General features: G+C 43.3%; 1 protein-coding gene across 1 annotated transcript in view; it reads right to left on the reverse strand.

Moving 5' to 3' along the window:
- RSU1 (Ras suppressor protein 1) overlaps window positions 1-26,405 on the reverse strand; it is a 197,694-nt gene that overhangs the window by 166,058 nt on the left and 5,231 nt on the right. The window contains exon 3 of the mRNA XM_068987361.1: window positions 6,775-6,825. Within this exon, the coding sequence (XP_068843462.1) occupies window positions 6,775-6,825 (51 nt within the window). The remainder of the gene's footprint in view (window positions 1-6,774; window positions 6,826-26,405) is intronic.

Genomic DNA, 26,405 nt, shown 5'->3' on the forward strand with positions numbered 1-26,405 from the left:
TTGTCACAAGATAAATTCATGACACAGAGACAATTTATTTTGCATATTCTCCCCTCATAGTATAATTTCATACAAGCCATGCACTAGAACTTTTGCATAGGCATGACAAGTAATCTATGAAAGAGGAAATAACTAGAGACTTGGCAACAGAAAGGTGCTGGAAGACTGGTGAAGGTCATTCTTATAAGTTGGGACAGTTAATTTTTCTCATTCATCTCAACAATCAATTATGTCTGTAGAAAAGGGTTTCATTTATTATGCTTTTTTAAAAAACTGCTTAATTTTCTTCATTATAATTGGGCCTGCATATTATGAGACTGCAATATTTTAATGCAAAACATCCTCCCTAATTCCTTTACAATAACACTTTCAGTAGAGAGCCTATCAATATATACATCTGCATAAAATCTTAAAACATTACATTCATTTTAATGTGTTGACAAAAGAAATTATTGAAATCACTAAAGAAAATATCCTGGCATTTACTTGTCCACTATAATTTTGAATTCATATATAAGTTAAAATTAGTAAGAAATAGTCTGTTAAAAAAAAGAAAAGTTTTGCTACAACACTTAGGTTTACTGCTTGTCTAGCCATTTCCGACACATTAGATGACAAGAAATGGTCCCAGTTAAGGCTTGAAACAGCCAGCAAAGCTGCTAGTATCTCAAGAAAACGTTTTACATGACAGTTAAAAGTTTCAGGTGTAAAACTAAGGAATCACATACCAAGACTCACACTTATGAAAGGTTTATATAGAACCCGCTGATCAATGTTTGCACGCAGCAAAAAGACGTTCTTTGCATTTCTTACGGAAAATGATCAGGGTTTAGTCCTTATCATGCATAGGTCACAAAATGGAAAATACTGTTGTCATATTTGAAGTACTGGGTTTTGCTATTTCTTTTTAAAATTAAGAAAAGCATGTTAAAAAATTAATACTCAGATTGCTTTATCATTTATGCAAAATATGAGTCATTTCATAATGCATAGTATTCCTCCTTACATCATGGCATTCAGTAAAAGAACCAATATAAATGGGCACAAAATGCATATTTTCCTGAGTATTACACAGTTGGTTTTTTTTTTTTAATTAAAATCTGGTTCCATACATATATATTTTAAACTTTCTTCCGAGGGAGAAAAAAATTTTATGTATACTCCATACAAAAAAATACATAAAAGGCAACAGAATTCTCTCACTTTAAAGAGATTGGAAGGAAAGTTTCTAACATGAGAAAGAAACCATAATAAACACTAAACATGACATGTGAAACTGAACGCATACTTTAAGTTTGGGAGTCAAAAGAAAAATAACATACCTCCTTATGGAAGGATCAACATTAATTGTGGCAAAACTGGCCTATGTAAATGGCAGCAACAACATACCCTGAGGGAAGCTTGCAAAAAATTTCGTCCTCTGATAACACCGATTTGGTTTTTAATCTTTTAGCATGAGATGAGGAAGAAGGGGGTGGGGAAAAAAGTATCCCAACAGTGACCTCTAGTGGACAAGTTTTAAAATGATTCTCTCAGAATTTCCTCTTTAAGACTGAAAAGTAGAAAAACATTTACAAAGCTAATACTCCCAAAGACCGTAAGAACCAGGGATTAGATAAGATGCAGACTGCAAAAGACTCAGCTAACACTGGCTTATAAGGGAGGGTCACCACAAAGGCAGGCAGGCAGAGACACAGGAAGACCATCTTTGAAATAAATGCTGTATCCCCTTCTTAGAGACCCTGACAGCAAGCAAGCTCTGAGTCTATCATCTCAGACAGCTGGGACTCACGACCTACCAACCCATTTATCAACTGGCATTAACTCAAGGGTCTACTTCATGTTCTGCCTGCTTTTGGCACTTTTGTGGGGTGGTATGTACAATACCTAACCATACAACAGCATTCCTAATTTCAAGAAACGTATCCTACAATTAACTGTTTAAAAATCCTAGTAAATCATTTGGGATCTTAAATACATGAAACAGAGCTTCCCAGGTGCCACTAGTGGTAAAGAATCAACCTGTCAATGCAGGAGACGTGAGAGACTCGGGTTTGACCCCCGGGTGGGGAAGATCCCCCGGAGGAGGGCATGGCAACCCACTCCAATATTCTTGCCTGGAGAATCCCGTGGACAGAGGAGCCTGGTGGGCTACAGTCTGAAAGGTTGCAAAGAGTTGGACACAACTGAAGTGACTTAGCACGCACACATGCATACATAAAACTAAGTGAAAGAGTGACAAGAGGACCAAACCAGGAGACCTAGAATAGCAGTAGTAGGTCTTCATTTCCTTTTGGAGAAGTCAACTCAGCTGAGCCCACCGGGTTTACCAGGTGGAGAAAAGCACCCACGGCTGGTCACGACCCCAGCTCTTCGACTGTGCCTCCTGGCGTGTCCCTGAGGAGCCAGACACACCACGGAGACAATGCAAGTCTGGTTTCAGACCACCCACCACAACAAAGCAACTACTGCAGTAAACTGAGTCACACAAACTTTCTGGCTACTCAGTGCCTGTAGGGGTTGTGTTTACACTCTACAGCTGTCTACTAAGCATGCAAAGTATTATGTCAAAAAAACTGTACATATAATTAAAAAGCACAGAGCTTAAAAAAAAAATGCTAACCATCATCTGAGCCTTCAGCCAGTTGTCACCTTTTTGCTGGTGGAGGGTTTGAAACATTGCGAGAATTACCAAAGAGACAGAGACACGAGGTGAGCAAATGCTGCTGGAAAAAATGGTCCAGTAGCTTTGCTCAACTCAGCGCTGCCACAGACCTTCAATTTCCCCCAATTCAATTCAATTTCCACCAAGTTCAGTAAAGTGAGGTCTGCCTGTACCATGTTAGCACATCATTCCTTCCCTGTGAAAGGGCCACGTAAAGGGGAAAGACAGCAATTCCTAGGATATGAGGCTGTTTCTCACTGCTCAGCACATTTGAAAGGAGCCTACAAGCAGTTAAGGAACAGAAGTGTGCAGCGGTTACATTCACGCAGATCCACACACTGACTGATCCTGAAGAAGTGTCAGGTTCCTCCACTGACTGCTTCACCCAGACCCCCCGTTTCTCACCCTTGTCCTGCCATTACTGCCTTTACATGAGGGCTTCCTAGGAAGCCATTCTGGGCTCAGCAACGGGCAGTAAAGAGGAACAAAAGATGGTCTCAGCCTTCAACCAAGCCTAAGACATCTTTGGAGAGGACGAAACAGGAAGTGGCAGGAGGACGAGGAAGAGCCCTGCTGGTGCCAAGATTCTCCGAATATGAGACTTCCCTGGCGGTGCAGTGGTTAAGGCTCCACCTCCCAATGCAGGGAGCACAGGTTCAATTCCTAGCTGGGTCACTAAGATCCCACATGTCTTGTGACCAGAAAACCAAACATAAAACAGAAGCAATACTGTAACAGATTCAACAAAGACTTTAAAAATGGTCCACATCAAAAAAAAAAAGAGTCTCTGAACAATAGGATTTGGGGGAGAGATATCTCCAGTTTGCAGGGGGGCCAAGAGGAAGATGGGCGGGGGGTGGGGCAGGCAGGGGAGGAAGGGAGGAGCAGGAGAGCCTGGCGGCAGAGCCTCATCTTTACTCTGCAAACATTCCCCTGGGGCGAGCAAGCACCTCCATCCGGGGCCCAGAGAGTCACCTGTCCAATCACAGCCAAAAAAAAGGTTCCCTCGCTACTGCACCTCCCACCTCCTTTAATCCACTGCAGACATTGTATGGACTGAAGGAGTTGTTACCAGCAGAGTCAATCCCAGGGACTGCACCAAAACGCACCAGCTCCAACCCATTCCCCCAGATTTACATATCAATCATGTCACTGTAACAATGAGGAACCTCTGACAGTGATTAGACAGACAATTTTGAAAGACCCTGACGAATTCCTGGTGGCTCAGATGGTAAAGCGTCTGCCTGCAACGCGGGAGACCTGGGTTCGATCCCTGGGTTGGGAAGATCTCCTGGAGAAGGAAACGGCAACCCACTCCAGTACTCTTGCCTGGAAAATCCCACGGATGGAGGAGCCTGGTAGGCTACAGTCCATGGGGTCGCAAAGAGTCGGACACGACTGAGCGACTTCACTTTTCTGACAAATTCTCATGTCAAAAACTTTAAGAATTCCTGCTCACAAAATCTTGGGAATTTGAAGGTCATCGGCTTGCTTTCCCCTTTCTCATGGCCTCACTCGTACTATGTTGAGGGGACCTGCTGATCTGTCAAAACCACGAGCAGGAAGAGGGGGCCAGCTCAGTGCCACGTTCTTCCAACAGCTCCAAGAAACCGACTCCAGTCCTCAGAGTTGAGAGCTGTCCCCAGACCAAGTCCCAGCGTGAGTAAGCTGGTGACTCGTCCCCCAGGTATACAAGACGACACGTCAGAAGTGTAACTGGCACACGAGGATGCAAGATAAAAGCAGTGCTGACGGGTTTATCTTTTGAGTCCCATCAGTTTGAATGTGGTGCTGTCAGCTAGTCCCCATTAAAAAGCACGGAAAGTGAAAGACACTGATTACAATGAAAAGTGACAGGAGGCCGGACTCACCCACCTCCACGTAATGCATATTTATCTTTCCATCAAATGGACATATTTACTATAAACACTGGAAAAACCATAGCAAAGCCATTCATTTAAATGCCAGAAAAATAGTAAAAGATGCTAATTTGACCTTAGTGAAACAGATCAGGCGTCACTGACACCACTCACAATGGCTTGAAACAATTTACCAAGACGATTAATTAGAGCTTACTGGATTAGGTCAAGAGTGTCTCAAATGGGAAAAAAGGGGGAAAAGGGGGAGTGGGGGAGAAACAGGAGAAAAAGTTTGGATCCACAGCAAACCTCTTTAATAGCAGACACAACTTAACTCTGTTTATGCCTCCCTGCATGGACAGAGGAGCCTGGAAGGCTGCAGTCCATGGGGTTGCTGAGGGTCAGACACGACTGAGCGGCTTCACTTTCACTTTTCACTTTCATGCATTGGAGAAGGAAATGGCAACCCACTCCAGTGTTCTTGCCTGGAGAATTCCAGAGACGGGGGAGCCTGGTGGGCTGCCGTCTATGGGGTCGCACAGAGTCAGACACGACTGAAGCGACATAGCAGCAGCAGCACGTCCAGAAAGAGAAACTAACACCCTGATCCTGGAGGTTTCTTTATGGACATATAAAAAGAAAAACTATGACTGTCTGAAAGACTTTTTAAGCAACCAATCAATTAATGGTATAATGGGAACAAAACAGGTTCGGCTTCCTTTTTCAATGGAAACTGTTTTCCTCTCTGATGATAATGCAAGATTGAACACCAGTGTTAAACTTGGCAATTAGGAAATATTTTCATGAACTACACGACAGAGAGAGCATCAGAAATTTCTGCTCACCAAATCTGGGGGAATTTAGGGATCATGCAGTCCACCCTTTAAAACAAATTTCAAATCCCCTCAGAACTGGGATTAGGGTCTCAGCGGAGAGAGAGCAGGACCATTCACTACAAAAACAATGAACGTGGCAGCATATTACCCATTACAGTAACAGCCACACGTGACATGTCACCCTCACTATCAGCTGCTGGGGCTCCCAATACTCAAACGTGACAGTGGTGCCACCCTGCCCTCGCTTTTTGCTAAAAACGAACTGATCTGCCCGTCTCCTGCTCACGAGAGACCCTCACAGCCACTCTTAACTCTCCATAATCAACAGCTCTGTGACATTGCTTCCCGCTGTATATAATGCAATACACATACAAATTCACGACACAAATCCCTCAACACCATATTCTGCTCTGTTTCACCGAACTCGGAAAGCTCCCTCACAAATTCCTGCCACATGATCAGAAAAGCATTCAAGTCTGCAGGAAATACAGCAAGCACAAAGACGCGGCCGTCAATTAGACATGAGGCGGGACAGCGGGCCCCCATCATTAACACCTTTTAAGCCACAGCTCTAAGAATAAAATGGCCCACGTTAGTCACACAAGATTACGCTTTACCAAGAGGTATGAAGCCTACTATACATTAACTGTACCACTCCCAATGCCTGGGACAATTTTCCCTGGAAATCAGACTCAAGAACTTGAAAAGCTCAGATGCAAATTTCTATCACTTCTACAATTTTGTGCTCCCCACCTGCCCCCATCAAGCAGGGAAAGAAAGTATATCAATAATCACATTTTCCCCTTTTGAGGAGAAAGCATAAATGAAAGCGAACAATGTTTTGCTCTGAAAAATTCAACTTACAAAAAAAAAGATTTTCTTTTTGTTGTGGCTCACTTTTTTAAAAGTCTTCACTGAATTTTTTACAATATTATTTATTTTATGGTTTGGTTTTTTGGCCATGAGACAAGTGGGATCTGGCTCCCGACCAGGGTTCGATCCCACACCCCCCTGCACTGGAAGATAAAGTGTTAGCCACTGAACCACCAAGGAAGTCCTCCAACGCTTTTTTGATAAGCTTCTTTTTTCCCATAAAATAATAACGAAAAGTCTCAGCATTTCAGGTCACTGCAGCAGTTTGCACGCCCAAAGGGGACCATTATCGGAGGAACAATGTCACTGTCTTCCTTCAATTTATACACATGAAAAATGGAAGAAAAATTCCTCAAAAGAGAAAACTACAAAATACAGGAAGACCATATGCTCAGATATCTTAGTGCCATCTCAGTACACTTTCGCTTTGCCCAAATAATCATTTGTCATTACTGTCGAGGGAAACAGAAGAATTAGCAGTTCCACCACGTTACCTACAAGTCAGAAATTGTGTAACAGAGGACAGCAATGGTTGACTCACTAGTTAGCTTGTTGTGGCTGAGGACCAGCTGCGTGATGTGGGACAGGGTGACTGGAAAAGAAAAGAAAAAAACACACAGTCAGTTAATGTACCCAGATTACACTCACGCACCTGCAAGGTAACGTGCTCAGTTCTTTTCACAGGTTGGAGTGTTACCACTCACAAAAATAGACGCAGGGATTCACAGAAGGCTATCTGTTCAATGTCAAACCGCATGAGGAAAAGCCACGCAATAAATGGTGCAATTAGAACAGTGAGTTAGCGCTAATGTAATTTTAGCACTGATGGCATTAATGTCACAGGAAGGAACAGGACAAGGGCCAGTGAGCTCTGCTCGGTGACCTGGAGTGCTGGTCCAGCCTCCACAATCCATCTCACTAAGTGAACCAGTCAGGAGATCGGGGAGGAACAACCTTCCCCAGCCCATGCTTAGAAAACCACCCCATCAACACAGATGGACCACTGCTCCCAAGTCACTGTCAACCCCGAAATGTCCCTACACACTCTCGATGACCACAGTAGAAGCCCTCCGCATGTTCCTCTCAACAAGTTTGGTTGACATTTCAAAGAACCAGCAGATGGCTCACCAGTTTCAAATATGATCATGGAAGCTTAAACTGCTGAAAAAGACTAGTTTTGCCTTTAAAAAAGAAAAGAAAAAGGGTTTTCCAAGTACCAAGAAAAAAAATATGTATACAAATTCACCAAAAAACAAAAAAGAAAAAAGCCAGTGGGGGTTAAAAGGTGACTTCAATTTTGGGTTCTAAAACTTCACTTTGTGGTCAGCAAGCTCTCTCTCTCTCTGTATATATATGTGTGTATGTGTGGGTGGGTGTATATATATATACTTACTGACATAATATATATACATCCATATATTTATTATTTGTTAAATTTACATTTATATATAAATTATGTATATTTACCTTTTATTATACATATTAAATTGTATATTTATATGTATAAATCTAAATGATTATATACTATTTATACTAATTAAATATAGTGTACTTAATATATGTTAAAGTTTTAAATGTGAAATATATATTTGTGAAGAAACATATTAGAAATTTTTCCAATATTCTTTCTATAAGAACCTTATGTTAATGAGACAGTTTTTTCCCCTTCAAGAAACACTAAGACAAATATTTTTTCTCAAGAAGAGTCTCAGGATTGGAATCCAGCATCCTTGAAAAAAATATGCATCACCCCGACTGCAACTTTTAAGCGTTTTTCTTTTGTTAAACTATCACAAAGTTACAGAAAAGTTCAAACTACAATACAAAGACCCATTTCTCTGTCCTGACTCATAAACTTTATGTCCCAAAAAATTTAGGGTATCCCTACAAAGACATTTCCCTGCACAGTACATCATTATCATCTGATCCTCAGCCCTCAGCCACCCCAGTTTCACCAAATGTCCCAAACAGTTCTTTAACAGAGATGGGTCCAGGTTAGAATCGACGATGCACGTAGCTGCCAGGCCTCATCAAGTCACCTCTTAGTCTGGGTCACTGTTTCCTTGACTTTCAAGACCATGGAGATTGTGAAGCACAGAGGCCAAGGTACTTTGTATTATGTCTTCCATGTGGTTTTGTCCTTCAATTTTCATTGGAGTCTAGTTGCTTGACAGTGTTGTGTTAGTTTCTGCTGTACAACAAAGTGAATCAGCTGTACATACACATGTATCTCCTCTTCTTCAGATTTACTTTCTTTTGAGTCACCACAGAGCCCTGAGACCTTTGTGTATTCTTGATTAGCTCACGTTAGCACCATCAGCAGGAATCCTGAGGAAATGCCGTCGTCTTCTCACTGCATCCTATTAGCTGGCACAGATTTCAATCCGTTCCATCACCATGACCTTCCCTCGATCACTTGAGTCTGCCAGGCTTCTCCACTGTAAAGTTACCCTTTGCCCTTGTAATTAGCATTTTCTAAGGGGAGTAGGCACTTTGGCCACCTCATGGGAAGAGCTGACTCATTGGATGCTGGGAGGGATTGGGGGCAGGAGGAGAAAGGGACAACTGAGGATGAGATGGCTGGATGGCATCACAGACTCGATGGCTGTGAGTCTGAGTGAACTCCGGGAGCTGGTAATGGACAGGGAGGCCTGGCGTGCTGCGATTCATGGGTCGCAAAGAGTCGGACACGACTGAGCGACTGAACTGAAGGGCAGTAGGAGCAAGGATACCTAAACTACCTAACAATCCTGTTCCACATGTGTTTCATCGTCCCCAACTGGGGCAATTTTGATCCTCATGGAACATTAGGCCATGTCTGGAAGCTCTTTTGATTCTAACAACTATGACCACTAGAAACTCTAAACCTTCCTACATGGCTCACACTGTATTTCTGTTGCATTAGTGTAAGTTGCTCAGTTGTGTCCAGCTCTTGGTGACCCCACGGACTGCAGCCTGCCAGGCTCTTCTGTCCATGGAATTCTCCGGGCAAGAATACTGGAATGGGTTGTTATCTCCTTCTGCAGGGGATCTTCCCAACTCAGGGACCAAACCCAGGTCTCCTGCATTGCAGGCAAATTCTTTACCATCTGAGGCACCACTGGTGCCGAACACTGATCTAAGCAGTGGCATCTAGGGCCCAGGGATGCTGCTAAACATCCTACAAATGCACCAGGCAGCCCACCCAAGAAAGAATCATCCAGTCCCAAACATCCACGAGGCTGCTGCAGAGAAATCACGAATTCATTTTACTTCCATCTGTATGGCTTTGTGGTGTCCTATCTCGGTCAACAGGTTGCCATCATCTGTTCAGATGATGATGATGATTTGTTCAGATTACAATGGTTGCTGAGGCAGCTGGTGTGAATCCCCCAACCAAGCAGGCTGCCTGGTCCTTCTGACACGTCCCCGTCACTTGCTGAGTACTTCTATTCTTTGGCCTGAGACAGTCAAACTCATCTTGCACTTTCACTGCCACAGGCCTGGAATCCATCAGCCATTTCTCCAGTGAGCTTTGCTTCTTTTTTATTGTGCAGAAAATGGTACTTAGAAGCCAAAATCTGGGCACTAGATGTGCTCATTGTTATTTGAGGTCTCAGTATTCTTAGGTGAGGGAATTAGAGAATACACACACATCTGTGCAGATTTCACTATATTATTGAAAATCCCAAGTTCACACCAATAGATCAATTTCAATACAACCCTGTATGGTTCATTCTAGGGTTCTCCCTTTCCTGTTTGTAGTTCCCTCTCTTAACAGTGAGAACTCTGGCTTCCATTATCTTTAAGCTACTTACATATGCAGTCAGTACCCCTACATGTAACTGCATGAAGCACAGTTATCTCACATCTGGGTGTGAACAGCTCTATGATGACCTGCAGGGACACAGAGTCAAGGTCAAGATGAGTAGGCAAGCTCGAGATGTGTCATGTTCTGTTCAAAGTGGCAAGACCTTGGAGGCTCTAGGACCAGCTTGTTCACACATCCAGGGATATGCAGGTCACTGACTTACACTTGGCTGCAGATCACTGACCAGCTGCATGCAAAAGACGGTGCTAGAGATTTCAGTCCAAGCATTCTCAACACCGGGACTACTCCAATATGTCTTAAAAGTTCACATCTGGAGACAAATTATGTCCTAAGCAACTAAGAAACAACCCTGAGGCAGAGAAGGATGGTGGACTGTGCCAGTAAGCCCCTGGGGCCCCTGATGGTCACGTGTGCTTTCTTATCCCTGCTAAGCTATGTCCTGTGCCTTTACAAACTCCCTGGGTGAGTGGGTTCTGTGGAACCTTCTGGGTTCTTTCAACTATCCAACCTATGTATTAATGTAGTAATCCATCACCCCACGCCCTTTCTTCCTTCCTACCTGGACACCTGTCCAACTCAACCTCCTCACCTGCTCGTCTACCTTCCTCAACCTGATCCTGCTCAGGCTCAGACCTCCCAAGCCAGGCTCCCTACCCTGCACAGATGCTCGCCTTACCACACTCATGGTTCCATGCCTGGCTCTGGACCACCATGCCCACCCCCACCCTCCTACCCTCAAACCTTGAATGTGTCTCTTTTTCTGTTGCACTTACTGACTTTAGGATTGAATCTTTAGGGAATGAAGACGAGAAAGGCAAAGCAAAGGAGCAATTTTACAATTTTAAAAGCATTACCATGATCTCTTCTAACATGTGAAGCTAGATTTTAGACACTGCATAGCATCTTGCACACATCTATATTTATAAGAGTTAAGCTTGTTCCTGTCCACTAGATATAGCATTCCTTTATCTCTGAGGCATATAGTCTGATATGAAAACAAGAGCAGCCTTCACATAAAACCAGAAGAAAGAGATTGATAGATATGTAAGTTGAGACAGTAGCCAGAGTCATATGAGAACAAACCAGAAATAACAGGAGTTACACTAGAGTTTCTCTCACTTATACATGGACAGTACAGAGTTTCTGGTTTCTTGCTGCCCAGCCATTCCCAATGTGTGAATCCCACCTCATAGTCCAAAGGGGCTGCCTGAGCTTAGCCATCATGTCTATATTCCCCTTAGGAAGATGGAAAGGGGAAAAAACCCTTCTAAGAAATTGCACTTCCACTTATAATACAGTGATGCCTAAATGCAAAAGAGGTGGATTACAAGTGACCACATGTGAGATAAAATTAGGGGTTTTAAAACCAACAAAGATGGTGCACACCAAAACTGGCAGACACTCACACTAAGCAAATACTTCATTTGAGTGTCACAGAAATAATTCTGCTTACCAAAAAAAGACCCTGATAATTCAATATCCTGCCTTAATTTTTCCTGAAATATCAAAACTACCTTAATTAAGAAGAAAAAAACTTTGCTCTTCTCCCAGCTAACATTCATAATGAAAGATTTAATAAGAGAAAGTCGGGTTTTTTCAACTCTTTCATTGGCTTTTCTATTACACAAGCATTTAGCAGGAGAGAAAATGAAGTTTGAAAGTTCTTTTTTTTTTTTTAATAAAGAAATGTATGTGTTGTTTCACCTGATCACATTACTATTAATAGATGTATTTTTCTTTCTCATTATTGCTACAGGGCTATATATTAAATAAGAAGGAGAAAAATAAGAACAGAAAAGGCAAAGTGAATAAAAGACCTTTGAGGAAATATTTAGGGCAACAAAAGACTCTGGGCTGGGTCCGCTGGGAAGGCAGTTAAGTTGGACAGAATTGAAATCTCAGAATCAATCACAAAGCCTGTGACAGGCAAAGACCAAAGAGCCAGACATGTATTCAAGCAGCTGCCACTCCCCTCCACTTGGCTACGCCGAGTCCATTGTGGGTCTTATACTGACACTGCACTGGCTACAAAGAAGGGAGAAAAGGTCTACCAAAATAGAATGGGTTATTTAAAAGTACAAAAGCCACCCCAGTCAATCATGTGGGCAGAATGGAATCAGGTCTCCACTGAGCTGCCCTGCTACTTACTCACACACTAGGAAATCTCCCACTGCAGGGAGACCCGAGCTTCGGGTCCTGCTAGCCATACACTGTCCGGAAGCAGTGGCACCAGAACAGTGAGTTATCATTACAGGTCCTAAAGCAATACTGAACCGTGTTTTGCCCAGGCATTTTCAAAGTAGAACAGACTTCCAAAAGCCAACTAAATAACTGAGAAAATGTGCTGGCGTATAGTTAACGCTGCCGTGCCATGGCTCTCATTCTGCCTCTAGCCTTTAGAAATGGTATGTGGGTAGGGAAGGAATAAATTGGGAGACTGGGACTGGTTATATACATACTACTACTATAAAATGGTAACTAATAAGGACCTACTATATAGCACAGGGAACTCTATTCAGTACTCCATAATGACATATACGGGAAAAGGATCCAAATAAGAGTGGAGATACATACGTATGTATACCTGAATCACTTTGCTGTACACCCAAAACTAACACCTTTGTAAAGCAACTCCAATATACTCCAATATAAAATAAAAACAAACAAGAGCAAATTTTAAAAAGACAAACAAACAAAAAAAAACTGGTACGTGGGTGAACTCTGTATCAGGTCAAAATGAACGTGTGGGGAAGAGAATTGTGGGGAGAGGGCTGTTTGAAGGTGAAGGGGTGGAGAAGGGCTAGATAGCTGGTGCTGTGTGTGTGACTGATGATGGTTTATTCTCCGGCCAAGGATGGAATCGGCCAGAAAGTGCTAAATGATCAAAGAAAAACTGGCTGTTTCAATAACTTCCATCAGAGAGCCACGCAGGCACTCACGGACTGGACATTTACCAGGCACGTTCAGCATGGCAACGGTGTCTTCCATGGAGATCTCTGAGAAGTAATGTCAGATGCAGAGAACACACGTATGGACACCAAGGGGGAGAGGCAGGGTGGGGTGAGTGGGAGATTAGGACTGACATGCATACGCTACTATGTACAAAACAGACAACTATTTTATACATAGTATACCATTTTATACCCAGTGTACTATTTTATACATGGTATATAGCTCAGGGAACTCTACTTGGTGCTCTGTGTTGATCTAAATGGAAAAGAAATTAAAATTTAAAAAAGAGGGGATATGTGTAAACACACAGCTGATGATTAGTTTAAAGATAAATAAGCAAAAGAAATAAAAAATAAACAGAAGCATCAATGTCAAGCATACATCCTCATTAGATTGGGACAGTCCTGGATTATGCCCAGTGTCCCTCTCAAAACTGTCCTGGTTTGAATGATAAGCCACACAGTCCCTCAATTTAGGCAACAGAGAATACAGAACTGGACGTGGAAGAAATACAGAACTTGGAGCTTATGGAAGCAGTTCTAGCCTTATCTGAGCAAAGAAATGAAAAACAAGGAAGGTACAGGACTAGGTGGGCCAGCCAGCATTATAATCGACTACATTCAGAACAATCAAAGGACTAGCCAACACTCCTAGAGAAAGAATCATCATGTCTGGATAATGCATGGAAGCAGATATTATTTCAAATAGGTTCAGCTTTTTTCCCTTCATCATCTAGTAGACAGCGTAAGAGAAATATAAGCAGGATGAAATCTACAGCACCAGATGATGACATGGCAGACCTGCTTTCAAAACAATCCAACAAATCACAGAGATGTGCCACACTGGAAACTGTCTCTCCAGCTTTCAGCCTGGCAAATCAGGAGCAAATTATTCCTCTGGTGGCACTTTAGAAAGGTTTAAAAAGTTCCAGCTTCACAGAATGACATTTATATCCAGAGGAAAAAACACAGCCTAACGGGAATGCTACTTGGAAACGCACGCAGTGACACGGGACGTGACAGTTTGTGCTGCCCTGTCAAAGGCCAGAACTGGGCCTCTCGGTGGCTGAGCTGGCAATGAATCCACCTGCAGTGCAGAAGACCCCGGTTCCATTCCTGAGTCCTGCTGGAGAAAGGACAGGCTGCCCACTCCAGTGTTCTTAGAGGGCTTCCGTGGTGGCTCAGTTGGTAAAGAATTCGCCCCCAACACGGGAGACTTGGGTTCAATCCCTGGGTTGGGAAGATCCCCTGGCGAAGGGGAATGGCTACCCACTCCAGTATTCTGGCCTGGAGAATTCCATGGCCTGTATAGTTCATGGGGTTGCAAAGAGTCAGACACAACTGAGCGCCTTTCACTGGCTGGTTCCCAATGAACAATTCTGGAACACTGGTCACCAAAAACTGGACTGTAACCATCAGCTCATTTCACCAGCTGCATTCCCCATGGAAGCAATCAGAAACACACAGCTACCACCAGAAGACAAATAGTCTACCCCTTTTTGATGACTCTTGAGGGATCAAATACTGCATTGGGAGAACAGCTGTACCCTCCCTGAGATGCTCAGAGAGGGTTGCTTTTGACTTGTTTTACAATTCCAGGGGGACACCCTTCAAATTCAGTGCAGCTCTGTAGATTACACTGCAAACAGGTCACTCTATTCATTCAATTCCTCCCAAAGTGGTTGACGGAAAAGAATTCATTTGAATTGAAAATACAGGATGGTCCAAAAGGCTGTTCTGACCACTTTGGGTCCCAAGTCTCCACAATGTGTGATTAAAACGCCTGCCCATGTCACATGCTTAAGTTATTTCACCCCTGGCAGAAGGATGCAGATTCAGATCTTCTTAAATATACAGCTTCTGATGATGTATTTAAGTAAAGACAGACAATAAAATATTTGATACCAAGATACAGTTTAAATACCATATTCATCCACACACCCAGAATCCTAAGAAGTATTTCTTTGAATTTTGTTCATAATTTAAAACTTCAGAAAAAAAAAAATCCATGATATAAAAGCTTTCCTTGACTTCACAACTAAATACTGCTCGCCTGCAGCAAGGTAGAAGTGTTTTTGTAGCAAGTTTTCAAAACTGGTTACAAGACTGAGTCTTATTTACAGATAAAGGGTCCTTCAACCACAATGACTTGCTTTTTCACTCAACAGAAAGCAATTTATCTGATGATTTTTTAAATGTGACATCTCATTCTATACATAAATAAGAGCAGAGAATTCAGATGTACTGAGAATCCCCATAAGATGGTCACTGACTGAGGCTTTTGTGTCTACAGGGACATTAAGTCAAAAGATGCTAGACCCAGAGCACTGTGTTACTGACAAGGCAGAGCCGACATCCTTCCCGTCCAAACACATCACCTTACAGTCTCTCCTTCAGGAACAAAGACAAAGAAAAACTTTAAATTCAAAAATGCCCAGGAGAAGTAAAGAGGAAAATACAAGTACACAGTTATTTATTGCTCTCAGGGGATGTGTAGGGTGATATGAATAAATGCTCTGTGAATTACAAACTGTGTGCAAGGCACTGTATTTGGTTGGTGTTGACAGAGATAGAAAATGCATGAAGACACAGTTACTGTCCTCAAGGAGTTTATAACAGGAAAAGTGAAAGTGAAGTCGCTCAGTCATGTCCAACTCTTTGCGACCCCATGGACTGTAACCCACCAGGCTCCTCCGTCCGTGGGATTTTCCAGGCAAGAGTACTGGAGTGGGTTGCCATTGCCTTCTCCAGAGGATCTTCCCGACCCAGGGATCGAAGCCGGGTCTCCCGCATTGTGGGCAGACACTTTACCGTCTGAGCCACCAGGAAGGTCTGTAACAAGGGAAGGTAACAAAAACCCATGACACACTGTCTATACATGCCACATCTTTATCCACTCTTCCACTGATGGCCATTTAGTTGCTCAGCGGTGTATTAGCCATAGAAAGGAACGAAACTGGCTCATCTGTAGAGATGCGAATGGACCTAGAGATTGTCATGCAGAGTGAGGTGAGTCAGAAAGAGAAAAACAAATGTATGGACAGGAGGGGGGAAGCGGGGTGGGAGGAACTGGGAGAGTGGGACTGACCCATGCACACTGCCGACACCATTAAACACTAGATTACTAATGAGAGCCTACTGTGCAGCACAGGGAGCCCTACTCAGCGCTCTGTGGTGACTGGAATGGGAAGGACGTCCTAAAGGGAGGGGTGCACGCACACACACAGCTGGTTCACTCTGCTACACAGCAGACGCTAACACAGCACGGTGAAGCAACTGTACTCCAACAAATATTTAAAATTTTTTAAAATAAGTAAATTAATTTCCTTTGTTCATCTCAAAAAAACAAAAACCTGTGATACAGGCAGACGAGCAGCGCCTTAAGGAGGTAAGCTGATTACAAACTCCCATTTAAAAGGAAATGTTGGAAGGTTTTTTTTCAGGCTTCTCAGTCCATGGGATTTCTCAGGCAAGAATACTGGAGTGGGTTGCCATTTCCTTCTCCAGGGGATCTTCCCGACCCAGGAATCGAATCTGGTTCTCATGCATTACAGGCAGATCCTTTCTCCGACTGAGCCACCGTACTTCCTATATCAATATGTTATGCTGGGCACTGAATCACCACTTGTAAGAATCAAAAATGTTAAAGTAGTCATGACAAGAATGTTTATCAAACACTTAACATGTGCTGCCATGGTTCTAAGAATTTTATTACCTCATTTAGTCATCACAGTAGGAATAAGGCTTCCGCAGTGGCTTAGAGGGTAAAGCGTCTGTCTGCAATGTGGGAGACCCGGGTTTGATCCCTGAGTCGGGAAGATCCCCTGGAGAAGGAGATGGCACCCCACTCCAGTACTCCTGCCTGGAAAATCCCATGGACGGAGGAGCCTGGTAGGCTGCAGTCCACAGGGTCACAAAGAGTCAGACACAACTGAGTGACTTCACTTTCACATTTCACTTTTATTCCTCACAGTAACCCTAACAGATATAGCACTATTATTCTCTGCCTCCTTCCCAGTTTTTTGGGTGAGGTAAAGGAGATCCAGAGAAGTTAGCCTGCTCACAGTTTCAGCTCTAGGAAATAGAGAAGACTCTTTACAAGCTGTCTCCAAACGAGAATCTGATTAATTCTGACTGTATTTTTCTACGGGAGAAGGCAATGGCACCCCACTCCAGTACTCTTGCCTGGAAAATCCCATGGATGGAGGAGCCTGATAGGCTGTAGTCCATGGGGTCATGGAGAGTCCACACGACTGAGCAACTTCACTTGCACTTTTCACTTTCATGCATTGGAGAAGGAAACGGCAACCCACTCCAGTGTTCGTGCCTGGAGAATCCCAGGGACGGGGGGAGCCTGGTGGGCTGCCGTCTATGGGGTCACACAGAGTCGGACACAACTGAAGTGACTTAGCAGCAGCAGCAGCAGTACTCTTCTACAAGCCAAACAAATCCAGCAAATAGCCACAAACAGAAGACTGTATATCATTTTAAGATGTCCAAAAGAGAATGCCTGGACTTGAGGTAAAAAAAAAAAAAATCTTTCCAGCATCTAGGAAAAAAAGACATAAGAAAATAAAATCAGATCATCAGACTTCTAGACAGCAAGGCTTTACACCAAAAAAAAAAACAGGATAACACACTAACAATACTCCAAGAAATAAATTATGAGTCTCAGTTAAGGCTGACTTTCAAGTAAAAAGGCCCAAACTTTAGTCAATAAGCACAATGCTGATGATTACGCTTCCCTGGTGCCTTAAATGGTAAAGATCTCGCCTGCAATGCTGGAGACTTTGGTTCAATCCCTGGGTTGGGAAGATCCCCTGGAGAAGGAAACGGCTACCCACTCCAGTACTCTTGCCTAGAGAATCCCATGGACAGAAGAACCCGGTGGGATACAGTCCATGGGACTCCAAAGAGTCGGACACGACTGAATGACTAACACTTTCACTGATGATGATATCCTCTTGAGTGCTCCTGAGCAAACTACCAGAGTACATGTTTCAGACATTCAAAATGATTAGAGATACTGAACTGAGGGCTGTATCTGATGAGCATGATGAGCATGAAAGACACAAGTTCCTAGGTGGTGGGTTCTTACCAAGGGAGCCTGAGTGAAAGGGACACATGTCCCTTCCAGACCAAGACCCTCAGGGCAGGAGGTTTGCTGAGACCTCTGAGTGCTGGCTGCCCAGCTCTGAGCCAGCAGATGCAGACATCGCCCTGTGTGGCACGGAGAAAGGAACAGAAGGAAGTGGAGATCCTTGAAGACTACCAGGAGCAGAGAGGCATACTCATCCAAAGCTGTGCTGTGAAGGAGAAAACACTTTTTAAATTCTTTAAGCCAGGGGTCCCCAATCCTCAGGCCATGAACCAGTACGGATACCAGGTACTTGGCCTGTGGAATTCCCTAAGTGACAGAGCAAGGAAGCTTTGTTATGTTAATGAGATGACTTCTGGAGGCTGGTAGCCAGGGCAGCCAGACCTGTGACAGGAGGACTGGAACCACCCTAGCCAATCAATTCTTTCTAACTTGATCTGAAGAGTCAGTGCAACCAACCCCAAGGAAAATCACAGCACATTTATTTTATGAATGTCAGCAAACTAATCCTAAAAGTGATATGGAAAGGCAAAAGGCTCTAAGTAGCCAATAAAATACTGAAAAAGAAAAACTCAGAAAACTGTCACGTCCCAACACAAAACTTACTGTATATAGCTGCAGCCACCAATGGGTGAGAAAACAGACCAATGAAACATCACAGAACCAGGAAGTAGACGCACACGGGTAAGATCAACTGGTCTCTGACAAGGGAGCAAAGGCAACTCAATGGGAAAAGGAAAATGTTTTCAGCCAATGGTGCTGGAACTTGACATCTATATAAGAAGAAAAAGAGAAGAAAGAACCTAGACACAAAACTTTTAACTTGGAGAAATATTAACTCAAAGTGGTTCACTCTCTTAAATGTAAAATGTAAAAGCATAAAGTCCTAGAGGGAAAATCTAGGCAGTCCTTGACCTGGAAATAATGTCTTAGATACAACACTAAAAGCATTATCAGGGAAAAAAAAAAAGAAAGAAAAAAAGGTGTGTTAACTGGCTGGGAATTCATTAAAAACACTTCTCCTCTGTAAAAGACAATGTTAATAAAATGGAAAGGAGAGCCACAGACTGAGACAAAAGTTTTTGCAAAACACGTATCTGATATAGACGTCTTTGTAAAATACATCAAGAAATTTTAAATAAGAAAGCAAACCACCCAATGAAAAAATGGGCCACGATTCATACTCTATGCAAGTATCAAGTCACGAAACACTACACCTGAAACAACTGTTGTACATCAACTACATTTCAATAAAAAATAATAATGCAAAGCATAACAGAAAAGAAAACCTACAAAAAATAGACTTCACTTAAAAAAAAAAAAAGGCCAAAGACCTTAATAGATACCACAAAGAAGATGAACAGATGGCAAACAAATATATGAAAAGGTTTTCCCCATCACCTGCCATGAGAGAACGGCCCACTAAAACAATGAGATTGAGAGAGTCAACTCCTAGGCGGATTGATAAGAAGTGCAGGGTCCCCAAGGAGAAAGGGGTGTGGGGCGCTCGAAGTGGAGACAGGGATCTGGAGTTCTCAAGGAGAAAAGGACAAATTTTTTTTCCTCTACATTCTCTAGTCTTAGTCAATTACACAACTCCGTTTAAACTCTGTACCAGGGATTACACAACAACAATGTATCCTGCTGGGGGACAGTCTTCACCTTCTGAAAACCTTCTGACTAATCCTGGTATCTTAGAATGTATATTATGGGAGTGGGTCTGGTAGGATCCTTCTATTGTTAAAATTCTCATCTTGTTATCCTGAAATGCAAATTGTGGGAGTGGGTCTTGGTAAAATTTTCACAAACTTTTGAGACATTCTTTTCATTCATTGTAATAACTAATTAAAAAATATATAACTCCCTTGCTAACACTAGAGGGGGGGCACTCTCCATCCCCCTTCTGATGTCTGTGTCAGTTTTCTCTATCTCTTTTACACTTAAAATAAAGCTTTATTACACAAAAGCTCTGAGTGATCAAGCCTCATCTCTGGCCCCAGATTAAGTTCTTCTCTTCCGGAGGCCAAGAATCCCAGCGTCTTTCGTGGTTCAGCAACAATCTTTCAAGATACTGCTACAAGTCTATTAGGATGGCCAAAATCAAGAACACTGAGAACACCAAATATTGAGAAGGATGTGGAGCAACAGCAACTCTTATTCATGGTTGGGGGACGTATGTGTGAAATGGCTCAGCTCCTTGGAAGTCCGTGTGTTGGTTTCTTAGGACACCAAGCATATTCTTACCATACAACCCAGCAGTTGTGCTCCTTTGCGTTTATCCAAAGGAGCCAAAGAACCACGTTCTCACAAAAATCTGCACATGCATGTTTATAGCAGCTTTTCTCAGACAAAACTGGAAAGCAACCAAGATGTCCTTCAATAGGTGAGAGGACAAGCAAGGCGTGGTACGTCCAGACAACCGAACTGTAGTCAATAATAAAAACATACAAGCTAGCAAGCCAAGCCAAGACACAGAAGAACCTGAAACGAATATGACTAAGTCAAAGAAGCCTTTCTTTAAAGGTTACGTACTACACGGCTTCAACTATGTCACATTCTAGAAAATGCAAAACTATAGAGACATAAAATTTCAGTGATTGCCTGGGGTTCGGTGTCAGGTAAGTAGGAAGAGAGCGGGGGGGACCACAAAGGGTATTCAGGGCAGTGGACCTACTCCAGAGGACACTATGAATCTGTGCAAAGCCACTAAATGTCTGTGTTTCTGCTTTGCAAATAGGTTCATTTGTTCAATTTTTCTAGATTCCACACATATGCAGTAATAAACGATGTTTGCTTTTCTCTTTCTGGCTTATTTCACTCCATCTCTAGGTCCACCCACATCCCTGCAAATGGCACGATTTCATTCTTTTTATGGCTGAATATTCCACTGCATATATGTACCATATCTTTATCTATTCCTCTGCTGATGGACACTTAGGTTGCTTCCGTGTCCTGGGTATCGTAAGCAGTGCTGCAGTGAACACCGGGGGGCACGTCTCTTTTGGACTATGTTTTCTCCAGGTATATCCCCAGGAATAGGATTGCTGGGTCATACAGATGATTCATTTGCTGCACAGCAGAAACGCCACATTGTAAAGCAACTATACTCTAATAAATTTTTTAAAGCTATCACACGTTACAACACAGAGAGCAGACAACAATGTAAACTGCAAATTTTAGTTAATAATAAATCAATGCTGCTTCACCAACTGTAACAAAAGTACCACTCCAATGCCAGATTTTAACAACAGGGGAAACTGTGGAGGTTTAACAACAGGGAAAACTGTTGTAAAAAATGAAGTATGGTTGTTTTTATTTTTTAAAAAAAGGAGAATGGGGAGAGAATATGCACGAAACAACTGTTTCCAGCAATATCTTGGTGGCAGTATCAGCACTGTTAATTGTGTGTAATTGCCCAATTGTGTGTAAGGTACCACAAAGGTACTAACTGTGAGATAGTCTAACATCATTAGCATCCTTGAGAATCAGAATTCTCCGAGTGGAAGAAAACTAGACACACAGCATTGAAGAAGTTCAGTAAAGGCCTTGCAGTGTCGTATTTGAACTGGACCCACCAGTACAAAGTCTTTAAGTATGTTAATTTTTATGTAGCAGACACACGGGTGGGGAAGGAGATGGTGGGATGAATTGAGAGAGTGGCATTGACATATAATACACTACCATGTATAAAACAGATAGCTGGTGGGAAGCTCCTATATGCCACAGGGGACTCAGCTCGGTGCTCTGTGGGTGACCTAGAGGGGTGGGATGGGATATATATATATATGTACAAATATGGCTGATTCATTTCTGAGAAACCAACACAACATTATAAAGCAATTACACTCCAATAAAAAAGGAACGTTATTAAGCCTTTGCCAGTCATTATGTTTCAAATATTTCCCCCATATTTGGGACCCTTGCTTACATTTTAAAGAGTGTCCAAGGGCACGCCCCAGGATCTAGAAACTCCAGCCCTAACCTGTGACCAACAGAAAGGAACACGTGTGCTGACACGGCCACAGCAGCAGTACTGGTGCCAGCCCTAGCCTGGGAGCCAGCAGCAGCAGAACAGAGGCGGGAACTGAGGCTGTCACACCCCAGATCTGTTAGCCAGAATCATGACACAAATGAACCTCGTGAACAAGATGCCAAGCAAGAGAACCAAACAGCGGAGATCGCACTGTAAGCCCTCCTTCCTTTGAACGATGCCAATCAACTGGCAAAGGAAATCTACGCTGTCCAGAGTCAGGACCCTGTCTTGACTCTCAAGATTCAGGAGGTGCCAATCGCCTTCAGTTTCTTGAAGATCTGTCACGCTGTACGGTCACATGTGCAGTTACCTACAGGAACAGTCTGATTAAGGCATTTGAAGTGGAGCTTTTTAAAAAACAATGTGTGTCTGGGAAGGAAGAAGACTGCTGTTTCCTGAGCCCAGTCTGCTGGAGCATGGGAACGTCAGATCCCTGAATACATTCCTCAATGGATATGGAATCAGCAGCCCATACAGGTCAGGGAGGCGGCTTCCGGAGCCAGCAGGAACTCAGTGGACGCTTGCAGAATTAGTGGTTTCATCTTTGTATGTGCACCTGACTCTCGAAAATGTTCGTGACATCAGAGAGGCAGAAAGCATGAGCTACAGCACAGCTTCGGAAGTCTGACTGCCTGGCTTCAAGTCTACTACTTATTAGTGTACTAATACTCAAACACTTACTAGCTTGCTGAAGCTCTGGAAATCTCTGGGCCCTCAGCTGCAAACTGGATAGTGAGAACAATGACGATGATGACAACAATCCTAATGGAGCTGTGAGGTTTAAAAGAAATAATCCAGGGACCTCCTGGTGATCCAGTGACGAAGACTTCTCTCCGAGGGCAGGCGGCCTGGGTATGATCCCTAGTCAGGGAATGAGATCCCACATGCTGCAACTAAGATCAAAGATCCTGTGTGTCCAACAAAGACTCAGCAAAGACAAATAATATTAAAAAAAGAAATAATCTCTATGCAGAGCTGCACACAATGCCCAGCATGTGGTAAGCAGTGTGCGTGTGTATGGATTAATACACTCATGTATATAGCTTCAGTTACCTATTATTTTTATCCTTCTAGTAAAGAGTGTACAACTTGAAGAATACATAATAGGCTGCATAGGCATCTTTTACAAAGCCTGAAGATGGAAATATTTACAGCTCTAAAAAATCAACTTGTCTTGTCTATGCAAACATTTGCACAACAACCATTTAGATACTGAGGTTGCAAACTGTGTCACCAATTTCTGCCTATTTCTGCACTATGCTCTGAAAAACCAAGCGTCCAAGACCCCCTCCAATTCACTACCTGGTCTGAGGTGTGCCTCTCATTAGCCCATTTTACGCTTAAGAACTGTTCTGAGTCTGGAGGCACCGTTAATGCATAAGTACAGAAACATATTAAGTGAAAAGGCTCTTGATGAATAACAGGTAAACTGCAACTACAGTTACTATTTCATGCAACCCAGGTTTATTCTACTGTGATATATGAAGACAGAAAAAATGAATTAGCACATAGTAAAAAAAAAAAAAAAAACCAACTCATATGTGACTGTTAAATGCAATCAAGAATAACAGCTTTTCACAAAAGCCTTAAGAAACTAGGACGTTCAGAATTAACCCTGACCAGACAGGGACGAAGTTGCTTCTACTGTTTTCTTCGACAGTTTGAGTCCTGCAAGCTGGAGGGTTGCAAGAATGATGCATTTTCTTGGCCTAACACAGTGTTTGCTTTTTTAATTGGAGGATAACTAACTGCCTTACAATGTTGTGTTTCTGCTATACAACAAAGTGACTCAGCTTTAAGTACACATATATCCCCTCTCTCTTGATGCTTTTTTTTTGTTTCTTAATGCCACTATCTATTTCTGGACTCTCCTATTCCACTGGTCTACATGTCTGCTCTTACACCAATACAGTCCCTAGGACAGTGTTTTTAAAGAATTCTGAAACTGACTTGGCATGAGGTAAGCCCCGCCAGTCCAGCTTAACCCTGGAAGCCATCACTCCTTAAGGCCTGAGCCACACAGCACAAGACTGCAGAACACAGCTGTTAGACACACCCAGGTGTGTGTAACGTGTGAGGCTGGGATTTTCTCAACCTTCTGTCTGCTCGTGTGTGAAACACTGACAATCACCATCCGCACCAGAGGCTGATGTGAGAAGCACTCACGTGTGCACCACTCAGAACCTCTGATGTAGATGTGGTGGGCTGATGGTGGCCCTTCAAAGTCCTCTGGTGAAGCCCTGACCCTGAGACAGTATTTGGAGTCAGAGGTTTCAAAGCGTGATGAAGTAACGAAGCCACTAAGGTAGGCCATAATCCAAGTTGAATGGCATCGTCTCGGGCACAGGAAGTGGACACAGAGAGGGTCTAGGAGCCCATGTCAGCAGAGGCCACAGACTGAAGGTAGCTGTCTGCAAAGGAGAAAGGCCTCAGAAGAAACCAACCCTGCCAACACTACCACCTGAGACTTCTGGCCTCCAAAACCAAGAACAGTCACCGTCTGTTGCTGAAGCCCCTTGGTCTGCAGTGTGCTACAAGGCAGCCCTGTTGCTGCTGTTCAGTCGTGTTCAGCTCTCTGTGACCCCATGGACTACAGCACACTGGGCTTCCCTGTCCTTCACTAGTTCCCAGAGTTTCCTCAAACTCATGTCCATTGAGTCAGTGATGCCATCCAACAATCTCATCCTCTGTCATCCCTCCTCCTCCTGCCTTCAATCTTTCCCAGCATCAGGGTCTTTTCCAGTGAGCCGGCTCTTCGCATCAGGTGGCCAAAGTATCCCTATGGTGGCCCTAGCAGACTAATAAAGCAGACGATGTTATGCTATCATTTATCTTTTGAGCTTTATTGACGCCTCAAATCCAAAACACTGTTTTACACTGTTTAGCATCACACACTGATGAAATCTGCCCGAAGGGGACCCGGCATATTCCATTTCGCCCCCATCTTTCACTGGGAAACATGCTGACTTAGCAGCAGCTCTCTGTCCAGAAGACTCTGTGCTGTCAGAGGAGACTCCAGGTCCACAAGGCAGTGCACAAGCCAGCATCAACAATGCTCTGGGCCAGACAGTTCATAACAAACTGCCTGGAGGTTTCTCAAAGCATGAGCTTCACAGATCAAGTGACATAAACGAAGGGATCTCCTGACCTGAAGAAAGAGACGTGATGAGGAGGGAGGAACCGAGTGCCCAGGTGGCAGTGGACACTGGGGCAGGAGAGGCTGTATTTAGTCTTCTGAGGGACCTGGAGCAAAATGCAGAGGCTCGGCACTGCCCCCTACTGGCCACGCACGTGCTCTACATGGACTGCTCTTGCAACATTTTTATGCTCTGGCTGAAACAAACCAACCAACCTGTGCAGACTTGTTATTCAAAGAAGCAACAGACCTTTATGCAATGTAAAAATATCATCTCCAGCTTCTGCTCTATGATAGTGGATCTTATTATATTTAGACTAGGTTTTCTTTAAACCAGGCTCGTGTACATTTAGGGAAGGGAGAGATGGGGTCTGGTTTTCAAGTACTATTCTTATCAATTCTAGCACTGGTTTTCACAATCAATGGCACCCCACTCCAGTACTCTTGCCTGGAAAATCCTATGGATGGAGGAGCCTGGTTGGCCGCAGTCCATGGGGTCACTAAGAATTGGACACGACTGAAGCGACTTAGCAGCAGCAGCAAAAACGCAAAGCAGTGGACGTTATGGTTTCTTATGGTGACAATCTACTTCTGATCTATTAAACAGCCTATAGTTTTCTTAGAAGAGCATGTATTAATTCATCACTGGATAATTTAGAGCATCAGTAAGGAAGAAAGTCCCAGAGAGACTCGATTTACATACTGTCCATCATGAAAAAAAATACACTCAATACTGGATGGCAAATAATATTTTAATTATTAACTGAAAACCTGCCAATGGTTTTGATATCTACCTCTTATGCTCAACAGACCCAAGCCCATCACAATCAAAATGCTGTGAAACGCCCTGCTGCCCCCTCAGCGACTCCTTCAGTGTCTGTTGCCCTGCACTTGCCATGTGTGGTCACCTATTTCGCTGCTGACTCGTCACGCTCTGTGGGCCCACCTCACCTTTCCCGGGATTTGTGACAGCGAGACTAGGTAGGCGAGGCCACCACCGAGAATCTCAGAAACTAAAGAGATGCTGTTTTGCAGTTTTTACACCATCATAGATAAAACACATTTTTAAATACTAATAATAGAATTCCCCAGTAGTGCAGTGGTTAGGACTGCATGCTTCCAAGGCCGGGGACAGAGGTTCAA

Source organism: Capricornis sumatraensis, chromosome 15 (assembly GCF_032405125.1).
Source record: "Capricornis sumatraensis isolate serow.1 chromosome 15, serow.2, whole genome shotgun sequence".
Classification (NCBI taxonomy): Eukaryota; Metazoa; Chordata; class Mammalia; order Artiodactyla; family Bovidae; genus Capricornis; species Capricornis sumatraensis.